The sequence below is a fragment of the Nematostella vectensis genome, chromosome 11, assembly GCF_932526225.1.
Source record: "Nematostella vectensis chromosome 11, jaNemVect1.1, whole genome shotgun sequence".
In the NCBI taxonomy this organism is placed as follows: domain Eukaryota; kingdom Metazoa; phylum Cnidaria; class Anthozoa; order Actiniaria; family Edwardsiidae; genus Nematostella; species Nematostella vectensis.
In genome coordinates this window covers 5,393,292-5,408,828 of record NC_064044.1, presented here as the reverse complement: position 1 = coordinate 5,408,828, position 15,537 = coordinate 5,393,292, and the positions used below count along the sequence as shown (strand labels likewise).

The 15,537-nt window shown below is 40.0% G+C and overlaps 2 protein-coding genes and 1 long non-coding RNA gene across 3 annotated transcripts in view; 1 reads left to right on the top strand and 2 right to left on the bottom strand.

Annotated features, from left to right (window-relative positions):
* Nucleotides 1-623: 623 nt before the first annotated feature.
* On the bottom strand, nucleotides 624-5,911 carry LOC116613216. The gene is made up of 7 exons (XM_048734669.1): nucleotides 5,741-5,911; nucleotides 4,927-5,188; nucleotides 3,909-4,454; nucleotides 3,032-3,574; nucleotides 2,529-2,658; nucleotides 1,383-1,807; nucleotides 624-966 (listed from the first exon to the last, which is right to left on the bottom strand). The coding sequence occupies exons 1-7, from the start codon at nucleotides 5,799-5,801 to the stop codon at nucleotides 687-689; spliced, it is 2,247 nt and encodes a 748-aa protein (XP_048590626.1). The 5' UTR covers nucleotides 5,802-5,911; the 3' UTR covers nucleotides 624-686.
* Nucleotides 5,912-6,055: 144 nt separating this feature from the next.
* The window catches only part of LOC125573863, an 11,582-nt gene continuing 2,100 nt past the window's right edge, over nucleotides 6,056-15,537 (top strand). Inside the window, exon 1 of the long non-coding RNA XR_007314236.1 lies at nucleotides 6,056-6,284. This is a non-coding gene — a long non-coding RNA (uncharacterized LOC125573863). The remainder of the gene's footprint in view (nucleotides 6,285-15,537) is intronic.
* On the bottom strand, nucleotides 7,167-10,335 carry LOC125573855. The gene is made up of 2 exons (XM_048734672.1): nucleotides 9,284-10,335; nucleotides 7,167-7,813 (listed from the first exon to the last, which is right to left on the bottom strand). Exons 1-2 carry the CDS (start codon nucleotides 9,940-9,942, stop codon nucleotides 7,777-7,779), a joined length of 696 nt encoding a protein of 231 aa, XP_048590629.1. The 5' UTR covers nucleotides 9,943-10,335; the 3' UTR covers nucleotides 7,167-7,776.

Sequence of the window (15,537 nt, the reverse complement as noted above, 5' to 3'; positions counted from 1 at the left end):
AGCCATTTCTGTGTTTATTTTGGCTTGAAATTAACCCTTAAAAATCATGTGACGTGTAAGTGCTGTTATAATATCATTTGTTTTGGGATCCCTGTGGCCCCTTACCACCAACCAAATTATGAAGTAAAGAACATTTATTACAGTGCAATTTGCGTATAATAAGCCCAATCATAGCATCAGTATATTTGGGCTGTGTTTATTTATGGGTTAATAAAATATTGATCGATACTGAATTATTTTAGTTTAATCAACTTTATCTTTTGCTAAACGACATAAAGATCTGTCTTTATTTGTTATTATTATTTTTATGTCAACGTTCACCTTTGTGTGGGAAAAAGTTTACGCCATTGTAAGCCTTTTGTTAGTCAAGAGTCGTTAAAAATTACCATCAAGGAAATGATAAAGTACCATCATCATCAAGAAATAAATTCGCAAAATTGCATGTTCAATGCTCCTGGAAGACCGTTTATTCTTTATATGGATGAGCGCACTTACATCCCTTTTTTGAGTGGAGGGAGGAGGAATTCACCTTCCTCGGAGTTACTGGGGGGGGGGGGGAGGGGGAAGGGGAAAGGGGGAAGGGGGAAGAGGTGTTGCATGGAGAGGAAAAACAGCGTTCGGGATTGGTTTCTTTTGTTTAATATTTGTACTAAAGGCTAGGGCCAAGTACCATTACAACTGCATGCCTAGTTTTTCACAACATTAAAATTCTTGAATTCAATAACGTTGTCATAACCATTGGCCACGACCACGCCACCACTTGCGAGAGCGGAAAAGTGACCGGAAATGGTGCGCACGAGAACTCCGTCTCTATAGACACGAGCCTGACTTCCGGCCACGACAACTTTGATGTTGAACCAGGTTCCTGTGGCGGGAGGGCCGTTAGAGCATGGGAACGTGGACGTAGTGTGGACGACATTGGTCTGGACATATCCGGGTTGTACGCAGCCGTTGACCCAGTGGGGCCTGGAACACACAATGAAGACACACAAGTTAGTATGATTCAAGACTGCGACTATCTAGGATGATCTCTTTCTTGAACCAAGGGATACAAAGATCTACCGCAAAAAGTTACTGGCTGGCATAAATGGCTCCACGCCGCTATTTTAGGATCCCGCTCAATGTCGGTTCACACAAAGCATCCATTTCCATCGGCTAATTCAAGCAAGTAATCGAGATATTTTAAATCAAATATCTAAAGCATATCATACTTTATTCTTAGATTGTTATTTTGAAGTTTTCATGCGAATAAATCACTGTATTTTTAATGATAAACAATAACAAAGGAGTGAGTTTTGTTATAACATTAGCCATAAAAATGTCAGTGACAGGAGCTGAAATAAGAATTGTAACCACTTTTTGAACCGGTAAATAGGCCTTACCTGAAGTAAATGAAGTCGAAATTGTTCAGGTCCTTTGCGTTGAACATTATTCCAAGATGTCCAACTCCAGAAGACTGGCTACTAGACCTTCCGCGAACGTTGTAGAAATCAGCAGAGATTGTATAACCTGAGCCTGCAATTACCTCGTCGTACAGCGCACGGCAGAACCCGCTTCCAGGCCATGCGCCGTTTGTACCATGAAGTGTATAACCGCTGCCTTTCTGAGCTGCACTAATGCACTGAGTGGTAAGGAACGGTATTGGCTGGTTGAGTGGGCGGAGCCTGAAGTCTCTGTAGTAGATGACGTTCTGGTAACCATTGGCGACAATGACACCACCTTTTGGTGTGGGAGTGAAGCGCGTAGGGACTGAGCTGAGATATACATTATCTCTGTAGATTTTTACCGATGCTCCTTCAACACTGACCTGAAACGAATTATATCAAGGCTTTAGCGATACGTGAAAGCAATTCCATTCCCCATTTAAAGGCTACACACCTGATAAATTTTGCGCTTAGTGTGAAAGCATTTTCAGCGGCGTAGCCAGGATTTTTAACAGGAGTGGGCCCAAAAGGCCTTTTCAAGGCATTGTCTCTTGTGTTTTAGATAATGTTTCATACATTAACTGTATTTTTGGCTGCTAGAAGCAGGCCCGTACCCAGGATTTTTCTTTGGGGGGTGCGAAATCCGAAAAAAAAAATGGACCTAGTTTTTCCCTTCCGGGGGGAGGGGGGAGGACACAAAAAGCAATTTTATATACCTTTGCAGTATATCCACAGAAAGTTTATTGTCGGATTTGGCTACGAGAGTGATCAAGCTTATGCTTTAAGTGTTGTCTACAGATAGCACGTCTATTGATAACCCAAAGTGGACCTTCGGCTGTTGTGTGGGGAGGGGAGGAGAGGGGAGGGGAGGGGATGGAATGCGTTCGCACCCCTTGCACACCCCCTGGGTTCGGGCCTGAGAAGGGGGGCCCGGGCCCCCTTGGCCCTGCCTACGCCCCTGATTTAAGCCCCAAATGACTTTCAAGAATGTTATCCTACCCTTATCAGCAGCGGTTTCTAAGGAAAGTATTAGGGGATCCGACCACATATTTCCTAAATATCACAATGTAGTGGCATAGTTGCGTGACACACAAGTGTACTTACCTTTGCAGTAAACCAAGTCTGTCCTTTTGGTGGTCCATTAACACACGGGCGGTTAACTGCGAGATTGTCAAACACAGGAACCCCATTCTTCACATATCCGGTCTGGTAGCAACCGGCCACCCAATGGGGTCTGAGATAAGAGAGTACACGTGATCATCACGTGTAAAAGGGTAACAAGCACGTGGGGAGGAAAGTGGTTATTGCGTTTGACATAAGTGTTGTCAGAGGGGCTCATTCGACTATATCAACAATGTGATGCATCCATAACCATTTTGTGAGCTCTAATCAAAAGGTGTAACAAGGCAAAGGCATTGTAGGTGTAAAAGCCCGAGTGCGAAGTGAGACAGAGTTTTTTATTCACGATCTTGCTATAGAACGAGGCAACTGCCAGCGCGCTTCATACTGGCTATGGTTATTCTATCATGTGATAATCACGTAATTGTTTTGTATTGGGCATGTGATGCGCACGTAAAAATGGAGTAAAACAAATTTGTTGAACTCACCTGAAATACACAAATTCAAAGTTGTCGATGTCTTTGGCGTTATACATAAGACCCAAGTGCCCAGAGTTAACGCCTTTCCAGCCAACCACGTTATACAAGTCAACAGACACACTGTACTCTTTAGTATGAAGACTTTTTGGCATGAGCACTCTGCAGAACCCGCTAGCAGGCCACGTGCCATGCGCAGCATCCAGCTCATAGTACCCAGGCCCTCGTAACGTGGCTCGACAAGACCGTGAAGGGAATGGGAGCCCATCCGACAGCTTCTTCATTTTATACTCTTTAAAGTATATGACATTTTTGTAACCATTGGCAACGATGACACCACCTTGTAGTTTGGCGGGAAAATGGGTTGTGATAGTCGCTACCAGGATCTCTCCGAGGAAGATTTTGCCGCGTGTTCCGATGACGTCAACATGCGCGCTGAACCATTTTCCGCCTGATGGGGGGCCACCAGAGCATGGCCCTGAGGAAGCACCACTAAGATTAGGGACCCCGTTGACGACATATCCTGTTTGATAGCAGCCTCCAGCAGAGTGTGGCCTGAAGATGAGTAGATGATTGTTATCGTCAGAATTTAAAAAGGAGACAAGTGTTGACATAAGAAAATATTTTTTGGAGTTCGCTAAAATCATTGTTTCCTTTTTTTACCAAAAACTGTGTACGTCGAGAATTCCCATTCACGTAACATTGCAGGCGACCATTTTGAAATAAATTTAACTCATCAAGTCTGTGAGTGCAAACTGAAAGTAAAAATTATGCACATGAAATGTCCAATAATTTGCTTGACATAAAAAATGTTTTGTTGAAATGCTGCTATCATTCGAGATATTTTAAATATCTTTATCAATAAAAGCGCATCGCCGTCTCGACTTACCTAAAATAGACGAAATCGAAATTGTTAATGTCCTTTGCATTGAACATCAGTCCAAGATGTCCAAAATTAACACCGTCACGCCCGATCAGATTCAAGAACTTCGCCGACACCCGATAAGAGGAACCAGGTAAAGCAGGTTTAAGTAATGTTCTGCAAAACCCGCTTCGCGGCCAGGAGCCATGGTCCGCGTCCAGCAAGTAATATCCAGGAAGAGTGTGTGTCGCCATACAAGACCTCGCCGGGAAGGGGTAGGATTTTGAGATGCCTTTTATCTCAAAGTTTTTAAAGTAGATAACATTTTTGTAACCGTTCGCGACGATGACGCCTGCGCGTCCATATGGTCGGTAATGGGTAGAAACTTCTCGGATTAGTTTGTTGTCCAGGAATATGCGAGCTTTGGTACCCTGGACGAGAACCTTTGCCTGGAACCATGCTCCACCCCTCGGAGGTCCGCTTGGGCAAGCACTGGACACTGAGTCCGCGGGGAATGTTGGGATTCCGTTGATGACGTAACCAGTTTGGAAGCAGCCCCCAGAGGAGTGAGGACTGGAACGATTCAAAAATCGAAAAGTATAGATTATTTAAGCTGGCACTGAGCTATCATTCTTCAATATTTTGTTATTCTTTCGACAAAATTATTTTCCTTTATCACGAGCACAATAATTATCAAATATATTATAATAACGAAACATGCAATCATATTTAAAAATACAATCAAGTAAACAGTTTGCAATATCAATAATCTGCACATAAATCTAATTAGAAAAACGTTGTCAGTGCAACCGGCGAATGGCAAATGGCAAATGGCAAATGGCAGTTCCACGACTGAAAAAAACTCTAGCTATGCAAGAGCTATAAATCCATTGCCTTTAAATATAATAAAAAAATATATATATATAATATGATACCATATAAGACATAGTACTTAGAAGTAGTGGAACTGTAACTCCAATCGACATTTGCCGTTTGCACTAATCATTACCAATTTTTTTAAATGGGTATATAAAGATGCACTTACCGAAAGTATACGAAATCGAAGTTGTTCGCATCCAGCGCATTGTAAGCCAATCCAAGATGACCAAAATTCACCCCGCCCCTCCCCCTCACGTTATACAGCGACACCAAAGCCTCGTAGGAATAGTGTGCGCCGACAGGGAGGATCTGGTTACGAATTGCACGACAGAAGCCGCTGGCTGGCCATGAGCCGTGGTCTGCATTTTGTTCGTATTGGTTATTCGCTAAGTTGAAGGAATTGCAGGATAGCACATCGTACTTTGCACCTGCCAAAGAATGAAATAGAAAATACCTCGTTAGAATCCAAAGAATGACATACTCACAAAAATTACATGACTCACTTTGAATGTAACAATCCTGTTGTATACTTGTTGTTCTTTTTTTTACTAAAAGTAGCCTGCTCTTATTTCGGGTTATTCGGAAATGTTTTCTTTTCGAATATGTGGCCGTCCACGGGAAAACATACACTTAGGCTTTCGAACTCGTGGGCACGGGCGTTGACACGCCGTTTAAAAGGATTTTTTTTCGTTGACACGGATTTTTTTCCCGTGGCCACGGTATTTTTTTCCGTTGGCACGCAATATTTTTCTGTGGCTGCGCGTGAAGGCCGAGGTGCACTGGGGCAAGGGTGCGAGAAAACGTATCATTTCTTCGCGATCCAAATAAAAAGAATTCTCAATATTCGAAAACAGAGCATTTCCAAATAAGTCCGAATGAGAGCCGACTAGCATAGTCTTAAGACCTCACGTTATAAAGCTATGCGAGAAAGATTTAAACTATCCAGGAGAAACTTAAGAAATATAAAGACTGTACACTACCTTCAGCAGATTGCAGGCCCGCCGCACAAGACAGGGCAAGCAAGCCAAGCACCAACTGCATCTTTGTACGCGAAGCTTTCTTAAAAGATATTTTGTTTCACTCTTGTCGATATGGAGACTCTGCAGATGGAGTAAGCCAAAGCCTTGTAGATACAATTGGTGAAGTCAACACTGGGCTTTTTATATCCTCCGGTATTGAATAGCGGAACAACTTCTCAAATAACACTCTTGAGAATTGTGTCACGTATTCGACCTTCGTATAAAGGCGTATATAAACATTTCTTTCATTCAGCAAAGCCAGCTCTCCCTCCCCAAGACCGAACGAATGTGTTAAAAACAAATTCATTATCTAAAAACATTCATTCTTGAATCAAATCAAAGAGAAGCATCAGAGACGGACAAATCGCCTGTGATTACTCACTTAAAAAGGCCCGCCCATTTATTCGAGTGTGGTATTTATGTTTATCTCGAAATGTCAAGTTTATACAAAGGACGAAAAGCACGTATGCGCAAATCGTGACCTCTTACTAACACTTGTTGACAGGTAAGAGGTGAGTCTTGCTGTAAAGCGCTATTCTCGACTTCCTTGCTACGAACTGGTACCACTTCACATTTTATAAGAAATCAAACGTGGAATACAATGCAGAAAATATTCTTAACTTAAAAATTATAATACCTAACATATTACTTAAGTGCAAGTGCAATTACACAATTCAAAAATATCAATAATCTTATGAAAATACAACTTCAAAATCACACGCCCGATACGAAAACCCGGATAAAACTCTATAGGCAAAAAACCCGGGAACGTATTCCTCGATCGAATCACAGCATGAAATCGTGATTTTACGTGTCCGTAAAGGATGCGTAAATATTGCGTAAAGAACAGTTTTAAACATCTTTACGTAATATTTCCATTTGCGTAAATTTGATCTTTACGACGTCTTTACGACATCTTTACGACATCTTTACGACATCTTTACGACGTCTTCACGCACATCTGTAAAGAATACTTAGTGACCTTGGAAAATTTACACTTCTTTACGCAACCGATAAAGTAACGTAAATACCTTCTTTACGCAACCGATAAAGTAACGTAAATACCTTCTTCACGCAACCGATAAAGTAACGTAAATACCTTTTTAACGCATTCATAAAGGATGCGTAATTGTTGGGTAAAGTACACTTTAAAACATCTTTACGCAGTATGTAAAGGATTCTTAATAACCTTGAAAAAAATCGCTTCTGTACGCAACCATTAAAGCAACCTTCTTTACGCATTGCATCGCAAAGGATGCGTAAATGTCGTGTAATTACATTTTCGCGCATTATGTAAAGGATTACTAATGCCCTCGCAAAACACAAGCAATAAAGTAATGCAAATAGCTGCTTTAAGCACCCGCAAAGAATGCGTAAATGTCGTGTGAATTCTCCACATCTTTATGCTAGTATAAAGCAACATAAATACCTCCTTTACGCATATTTACGTACGCCCAACCCTCATATTACCTTACGTAAATAGGTCATTTCCCCAATTCACATTTACGCAATTTGACAAACAGAAAAAGTCTTCAGTGTGCTGTTATTTTGTTGTCTTTATCATAATCTTTGTACTCGGACTTACAAAAATAGTAACATATAGTGGTCTTTGGCAATATATAGATATAAAATATTAAAAAAGCTACTTTTCCTCTGTCAAATGTGTCCATAGTTCTCAAACGGAAAATAATCAAAACAAGCTAGAGTCAATGCGTTGGTGATATTGCCCACTCCACCGGGTTCTCTGGAGCTGACCTGATAGACAAAGGTTTAGAATCCACACTGGGCTGCCTACACATTTGTGCATATTTGGGCAGGGATGCACATATTTCTCGTCGAGCCTTCGCTTCAATCACTTGAGCTTGGGGCTCGCCCAGCCCAGCTCCTTAACCAAAAGAATTGGTGTATCATTTGATCAATGTCACTCTCTTCAGAACTCATATATTCGATTTCCAAGCATCGCCAAGCCTTTTCCTTCACCTCCTCATCTCTGAAATTTACTTCTTCAAAGACAGATTGTCGCCTTGCCAATTTCTAAAACAAAACCCAACATAAATATTAGCAAAGATTTTCTTCCAACATCTTCCCCCCCCCCCCCCCCCCCCCTCTCTGTAACAGAATCCGCTGAAAATGTAAAAACTTTAAAGAAAATATTACATGAATTGATTGGCGTTCAAAGTTTTTTTTACAGTTGAAAATCATCATTCCATATCTAGTTCATTTGCTGCTGTTTTATCCTGGGATAGCAAAAAATAAATAAATAATAATACTCGTTTATTAGTCCTCGCGTAGCCTTAAAAGCTAAATTACAGGATTCCAATATCAAATATAATAAATAATGATTAATTGATACAATATAATAAGTATAAAGGTAGTATGGGCAGTCAGATAGCCAAGGCCAGCGCGTGTTTGTTTGTGGCAAAGTTGACAAATCTATTGGTCGCAAAAGGTTTGATGTGATTGCCAGTGCGCGTTCTTAACTGGTAGCTATGGGTAGTAGCCTCAATGCGGTCTTGCACAAGCCGGTACACTGGGTTTTGTGGCGTCAAACAAGAGATAAACCAGCAGCAGGCATCAGTCCGACGATCTTCAAGGATGGCTAGGTTTGCCCTAGTTAGAGCCTCCTTGTAATCCAAGCCCGGATAGATAATGGCGAGGGCGCGTTTCTGGACTCTCTCCAATGAATTAGAAAGGTAGCGTGGCAGGTCTGCGAAAACGACGCTTGCGTACTCGAGCGTGGATCGCACAAGGGAGCAATAAACCACTATGTCATCGATAGACACGCCACAGCGCTTTAGCTGCCTTATAGCATACAGGCGCCGGTTTGCTTTTTTCACTATAGAGTCACAATGTACCTCCCATGTCAAGTCGTGAGTAATGAAAAACCCGAGAAATTTAAAGGACTTGACTTCTTCTAAGATGGTGCCACCGGTCCCAATAGGAGGACATTGAAAACTATTTTAGTGCAAAAAATCAACAGCCATTACTTTACATTTTGTAGGATTCAGACACATATTATTGCTAGTTGCGAACGAGTGGACCTGCGATACTATAAATGGTAAGGTGGATGGCGCGTTTTTGGGAATAATTTCAATAGCTGTAAGGTCGTCGATGAACTTGGCGCGTAGAATCCAGCAGCGGAGAAGGTCGTTGACCATAACTGCGAATAGAATAGGACCTAGACGTGTTCCCTCTGGTATTCCTCCATTGAGGTTGAGTGGTGGTGATGTTGGGGATGCTATGCTTACTACCTGAGTTCTACCTTCTAAAAAGGAAGCAATCCACCTGAGTAGACAGGGGTGGATATCTAGGCTACAAAGCTTATTTAACAGGTTGTGGTGGTCTATTAGGTCAAATCCTTTCTTAAAGTCAGCAAGAACACCCACACCCATACGCCGCCTCGGTCTAAAGCCTCTAGTGTCAAGTGCAGGAGGTACACAATAGCGTGTTGGCACGATTTCCCAGCCACCGCAAATTGCTTCGTATCTAGGTGTTGCACGATACCTGGAAGTGATCTGGATAGAGTGAAGCCTTCCATTGCTTTGGCGAGATGTGAGTGAGATCGGCCGTATGTCGGTTTTGATGCTCTTAGGAGGGCTCAGTTTAGGCAGGGGGCGCACGTTGGCCGACTTCAACAGACCCGGGAAGTGACCTTCCTTTAGTGATGTGTTGTATAATTCAGCTACTATAGGTGACAGTTCGAATGCAAACATTTTCAGAATAAGGGCTGGGATCCCATCCGGTCCAGGTGCCTTGTTGGTGAGAATCCCTCGCAAAGACTTATAAGCCTCATACGATGATACCAGGAAATGACCCGGGACATCAGGAACAACAATAGCTGTGACGTCTTTGGGTAACAGAGTTCTAAAATCAGACGTTAGCTGGACGAATAACTCGTTGATCTTCTTATACAGATTATCTATGCTGGCGATGGAGGACTCGCCTATTAACTGACTATACCATTCCCCTTGGCTTATTGACTGTCCTGTTTTTTGTTTTTTGTCCTGGTTTTTAACTTCCCTCCACCACTTTCGTTTATTGGTGTCCTTAAGCTTTTTCACCTTGGACTGATAAAAGGAGCGCTTACACGTGCGAATGGCACTGACGACTCTACAGCGCCAGAATTTGAAGATGACAGAGTCGCTGCCGAATTTAGCGAGCATTTTCTGTCTCTTAGCAATCCAGGACTTGATTTAATTATTCATCAACAACAATTGATATTTACATAGTTCTGTGATTAATTTTTATGATCACTGCACCAGAAAGTCTAAAGATATGCCAAGCAATGCACTAGCTCAATAACAACCGAGCCTAATCGTAAAAAAAAATCAGTGGTTTGTATAAAATAGAATTCAATAAAACAAGTGCTTCATGTGAAGAATATAAGATTTCTCCGCTGGCCAGATAAAATAAAACCGAGGGCTCTTTAGCGGACGGCGAACGCTGATTCGAATCGAATGATAGACACTATTAAAAGAAAAAGATCAGATGAATTCGAAAGATTTTCCTTAAAGACTAGTAATAAATGAGCAAAGAATAGGAATCAGTTCCAATCAGTAAGGCTTACCTGAAAGTCTGTGAGGCTCCCTTTCGGCGACAATTTCAGCGAGTTCTGTCCTCACTGCAAAGAATAGGAATCAGTTCCAATCAGTAAGGCTTACCTGAAAGTCTGTGAGGCTCCCTTTCAGCGACAATTTCAGCGAGTTCTGTCCTCAAACAGTCGCTGATTTCCCGATTTTAAGCTCTTTTTTTCCTCCAAACTTGAAACAATGTGATCAAAATGTTTTTATTGGTAGAGGCTGCCATCCGATTTGATGTCAATGAAAGAAATAGCGCATCTTTTGGCGTGGAGTTAGAGAGAAGATAGTCCAACCAAACATACACTTCTAAACACGCTGAAAAGCCCGCCGTGGCAGTCACCTGATGCGAAAACAATAGATACACTTGCGCGTCACTTCCTCTCATATATGACTGACTTCCTAAGGCAAAGTTATCCGATAATAAAGCGAATAACAATTTTTTTTTCTTTCTTTATCCCCCAAAATGTAAATTACTAGGGTAAACAGGAAACCTGGCTATTTATAAAACGTTGAAACTAAATTCACTTCTAAACTACCGAAAAAAAGTCCGAAGAATATAATGAGATCTAAAATTAATGAAAGACACTTAAATTCTCTAAAGATTATAAGTTTTCGATAAAAGCAAAGAAAGTTACTTAAAAAATAATGCCAGATGAAGATGATTTATTTTTCCATCTGTTTTTGTAACTGCTATCTTCATAGTAATTGGTACAAATGTACTCGCTGAAGTGTACTGGCTTTGAAAGATAAAAAAAGCTTATTTCAGATGACTTGTTGTCGGGAGTTGCCTATAGTTTGCAGGGGTAGGGGCATTAAACTGCTGTTTTGTGCCGAGGGGGTGGGGGCTTTCCTCGGTTTTATACAGGGTCAAAGTCTAACCCCCCACCCTTCCCCGTGACCATGGGGTGGGGGTTTCAATTGACTAAAGATTGCGATTTCAATTGCGTAAAGATTAGTAAAGACAGGCTCTCGCAGCTCTTACGTTTGAAGTAATCATCCTCGTGATGAATGCCCCCAAAAATGCCCCTTTCTTGGTTCATCTAGCTGTTTGACATAAAGCAATATTACGCATACGTCTGCGTAAAGGCGTTATCACATTAGTAAAGACATTCACTGGTTATCATTGACACACGTTAGTGGTTTGTATGTTTGAAGTATTCATTCTTGTTGGACCAATACGACAAAACATCTCTTGTATTGAATCTAACCGTTTGACATTAAGCAGGTTTACATCCGCGTAAAGAAAGTCTAAATTTACGCAGTCGTGCGTTGCGTAAATGTGCGTAAAGGCCTTCATTGCCATTTATTGTCCTTGACGCCAATACCCCCTAAACTGCAGCATATTTAAGTACTTCCAACTGTTCGATATTTAAGCAGTTTTTTTTTTACGCAGATTCACATCTGCGTAAAGGAGATTGAAATTTACGCTGTCGTAACGTTGCGTAAAGATGCGTAAATGATGTTCACTGTGGCTACTGATGTTTCTGCCGTTGTAGAACGCAGGTTTGAAACAATTCTGAACTCGATTATGGTCAATTACCTAAGCCGTAAAACAACCTTTTTAAAATACAATCGACTTTTACGCATCTTAACTAATATTTACACATGCGTAAAGATGTGATTGTACCTTTACGCACAAAGATGTTGCGTAAAGATGCTTCTCATCCTCATTAATTATTCAGCAGGACGCCAGCCAACCAAATTACTTAAATTTGGTCACATGATGATACTTGAAATCAGGTCTAGTCCAGTGTCTAAAAGACGGGGAGGGTATTGAATTTAGCAGGGAAGAGCTGGGGGTGAAGTACTAGGTCTTAGTCCTCGGACTTAATTCACTACTCACAAACAGCACTTTATTTTGTCCTCACCTTAATCATTGATCAAGTTACAATAGGTAGGTTATAGAACCTACAACTAGAAGTAAATAATAGTAATATTGCAGCTACCACTTATGTTTACAGGGCCATTGGGTGCATCATAAGACCAGCCAAGATTTGGTATAAAGTTCGAGCGGGGTATCGGTTACCTAAAAAATGAAAACAAATTAATTTCCAATTAGCATTGCAACTTAACATCGCTTTAATGTTCTGTGTTTTTAAATGCCATGTAATAACGGTGCTGTTTTCGAGCGCTACCGTAACCCAAATCGCTGATTGAAGTAGTTTACTCGAGCAACACAAAGTGATACAAAATGAAATAAATAAATAAATAAATAAATAAATAAATAAATAAATAAATAAATAAATAAATAAATAAATAAATAAATAAATAAATAAATAAATAAATAAATAAATAAATAAATAAATAAATAAATAAATAAATAAATAAATAAATAAATAAATAAATAAATAAATAAATAAATAAATAAATAAATAAATAAATAAATAAATAAATAAATAAATAAATAAATAAATAAATAAATAAATAAATAAATAAATAATACCTTGTTTATCTGCAACTTCTTGGATGAATTTTCCGATCCAGAAATTAAGGGGAGGAGCCGACATGGATTCCCATGCGCTGTCGACGCTTTCAAGATCGGATAGTCTTATATTGAAGATTGTTGACTCCTTTGCGGTGATTTTGTTCACTCGGTCAGCACGCCAGTTTTCAAACATGTTGACACACCACTCCTTCTTGTATCTTGTCGACGCGGGTGCAGCTTGCGACAAAGCTACTTCTTCTCATCTTTACTGAACCTTTTAAGCGGCCGCACGATTTCGTCTTCGCTGGAATCCATTGCTTTTTGACAGCAATAAATCATGGACTTGCTAGAAAATAGCATAAACTTGAGCTTTATTACCAATGGAAGCCTCCATGGAAATCAAGACGAACGAAGAACGTGACATGCTCTTGATTTTAGATGGACAGTTAGATAAAGCGCATAGAAATGAAAATCAAAGGATGGAGGAGGGAAATTCACATTTACGTAATTTGGTTGGCTGGCGTCCTGCTAATTAACTAATAAAAATGAGAAGTCTCGGCTACGCCTCGAACTGGGACTAATCGCGCGGACTTGAAATCCCTTCCAGTCCTCATTGTCGGCTTTGAAATATTACGTAAAATCCTGTAGCGATATTTACGCATATTTACGGAAACAAAAAAGATACGTAAGGGCCTTATTTTATGCTGTGAATGCGTTGATTATATTGCCTCGAGGATTAAGGCATTAATCTAATATACCATGAAGTGTGGTTACACAGTGGTACTAGCGTCCAACATGCGAGATGAAATAATTATCATATCTCTATCGTATATATTCGATATGTAGTACGTTGGAAAGCATTTATATTCTCGGCTTCCTTTCTACGGGGGTCCTGAAGGGAGGCCCAATTCTCGTTTTCTGGCCGTTATTTTCGCAAAATCCCGGTCCCGGTAGGTAAAATCCCGGTGGCTATATTACATATGCTGAATATAGGCTAAATATGTTCTTAACGATATTCTTAAATTTTAGTGTATATAAGAATTAATGAATTATTAGTAAGAGAATTACGATAATGATCAATAGCAATAATAAGGTTGTTGCTATGAGCGCAATTTTATTCTGCATTTTAGAACGCATCACGACTAAAAAAGAAAAAAAAACTGCTTTCTGAGCCTCAGCATGTTCTTAAAACTTACTGAAATCTCAGGCTGGGTGTTCTTATAAAAAGGTTCTTATAAAAAAAGTGTGGTATAAATCAGCGCAACTACTCTGTTTCACAGAAGCGTTAGATTTACCTCTATTCAACCTTGTGTTGATTTATACCTTGTCTACACCACGCCTGAGCAAACCATCTAGTTTTCTACAGCTTGCCTGTAGTCTTACTAGTCATACCATAATTTCAGATATAGCCAGTCACCGTGCAAATCGCCGCAAATAATAGTCTATGAGCCAATTTTGCATACACACAAAATACGAATGTCACCACAGGTGAACCGGGATATGGGTCATTTTCTCTTGATCCTTCGGGAAAATGAAATATAGAATGTTTTCTCAATAAAGCTATTAACATTGCTTTATTAGCCTTGTGTGTGTTTGTTAGGGGAATTGTGGCCAAGAAAGGGGTTTAGTCCCTCTTTAGAAACTCTAAACCGCTTAGGGTTTTAAAATAGTTTTAAAGATAAACAAAAACCAAAACAAAATTGTCACAAACGAAAAAAAATAAAACTGATCAACAGATGTTGGGTCTGAAAACGGACGGGTGTAGGAGGCCACTACGCAGTCTCTGCAGCAGTTACACGCAACCACAGGAAACCCGAAAAGGCAAAACAATCAAACAACACAGGATGATTTGAAGGAGTGTTTTAAGAATCAAGGCAATAACTATATTCTAAACATTACTTTTTCATAATTAAAATATAAATGTACAAAGATCTAAAATATGATCATTACTATACAAAGGGTTTGGTCAGTTTGATTATTTCCTTGCTATTAGAGGCCTCTTTTTATATTTCGCTGAGCTAAGATGCTAGGCTCTCTTTTCGCGCTCCAAAAGACAAGGTTCCTTGCGAACACCAGCACAGCGAATCAGAAAGAGGCCACTGGAATTTGATGATATATATCTAGTACTAAAACTACGGGGATGTTAAATACAGGAGACCTACAAATGCTGGATAAAAGGCGCAGAAGTTAACAAAAAAAAAACATTTTACATTTATTCTTTCTTGCCTGTGAGCTACTGATAATTGAGGCGTAAACTTCGCTTTGGCGGTCAAATACCACAGAAATTCCATTATCTGGGAAGCGTCAATTTTTTATTATAAAATCGCTGTATCAAGCGCTTCTGTGTTCTAGTCTGGTGCAATTTTAAAAAAATCGATGTAAGAAAAGCCTCTGCTCAAAAGGGCAAAATTACATAAATTTCAACAAAATTGATATTTGAAATTATAGTATTGGTCTGTTGGTATTGCATTCTTAATTACATTACAGCGATTTTTAAAGATTATGTGAACCATGCAAATGTTTTAAAACTGATATATACCACCATTTTGGCATCCGTCATTTATCATCGGGAAAAGAAACGAAATTACATTTGTAGTTCTTTAATTGGCAACGTGATGAAGAATGAACCAATAAAAAACTTCTAGGCTGTTTAATTAGTGGATGCCATAATGTAGTTTCTGTCCAAACGACAGAGCAAAAAATGGCAAGTTTTCCCAAAATAAGGTCTGGTTAACTTCGGTAAGCTTGAATTT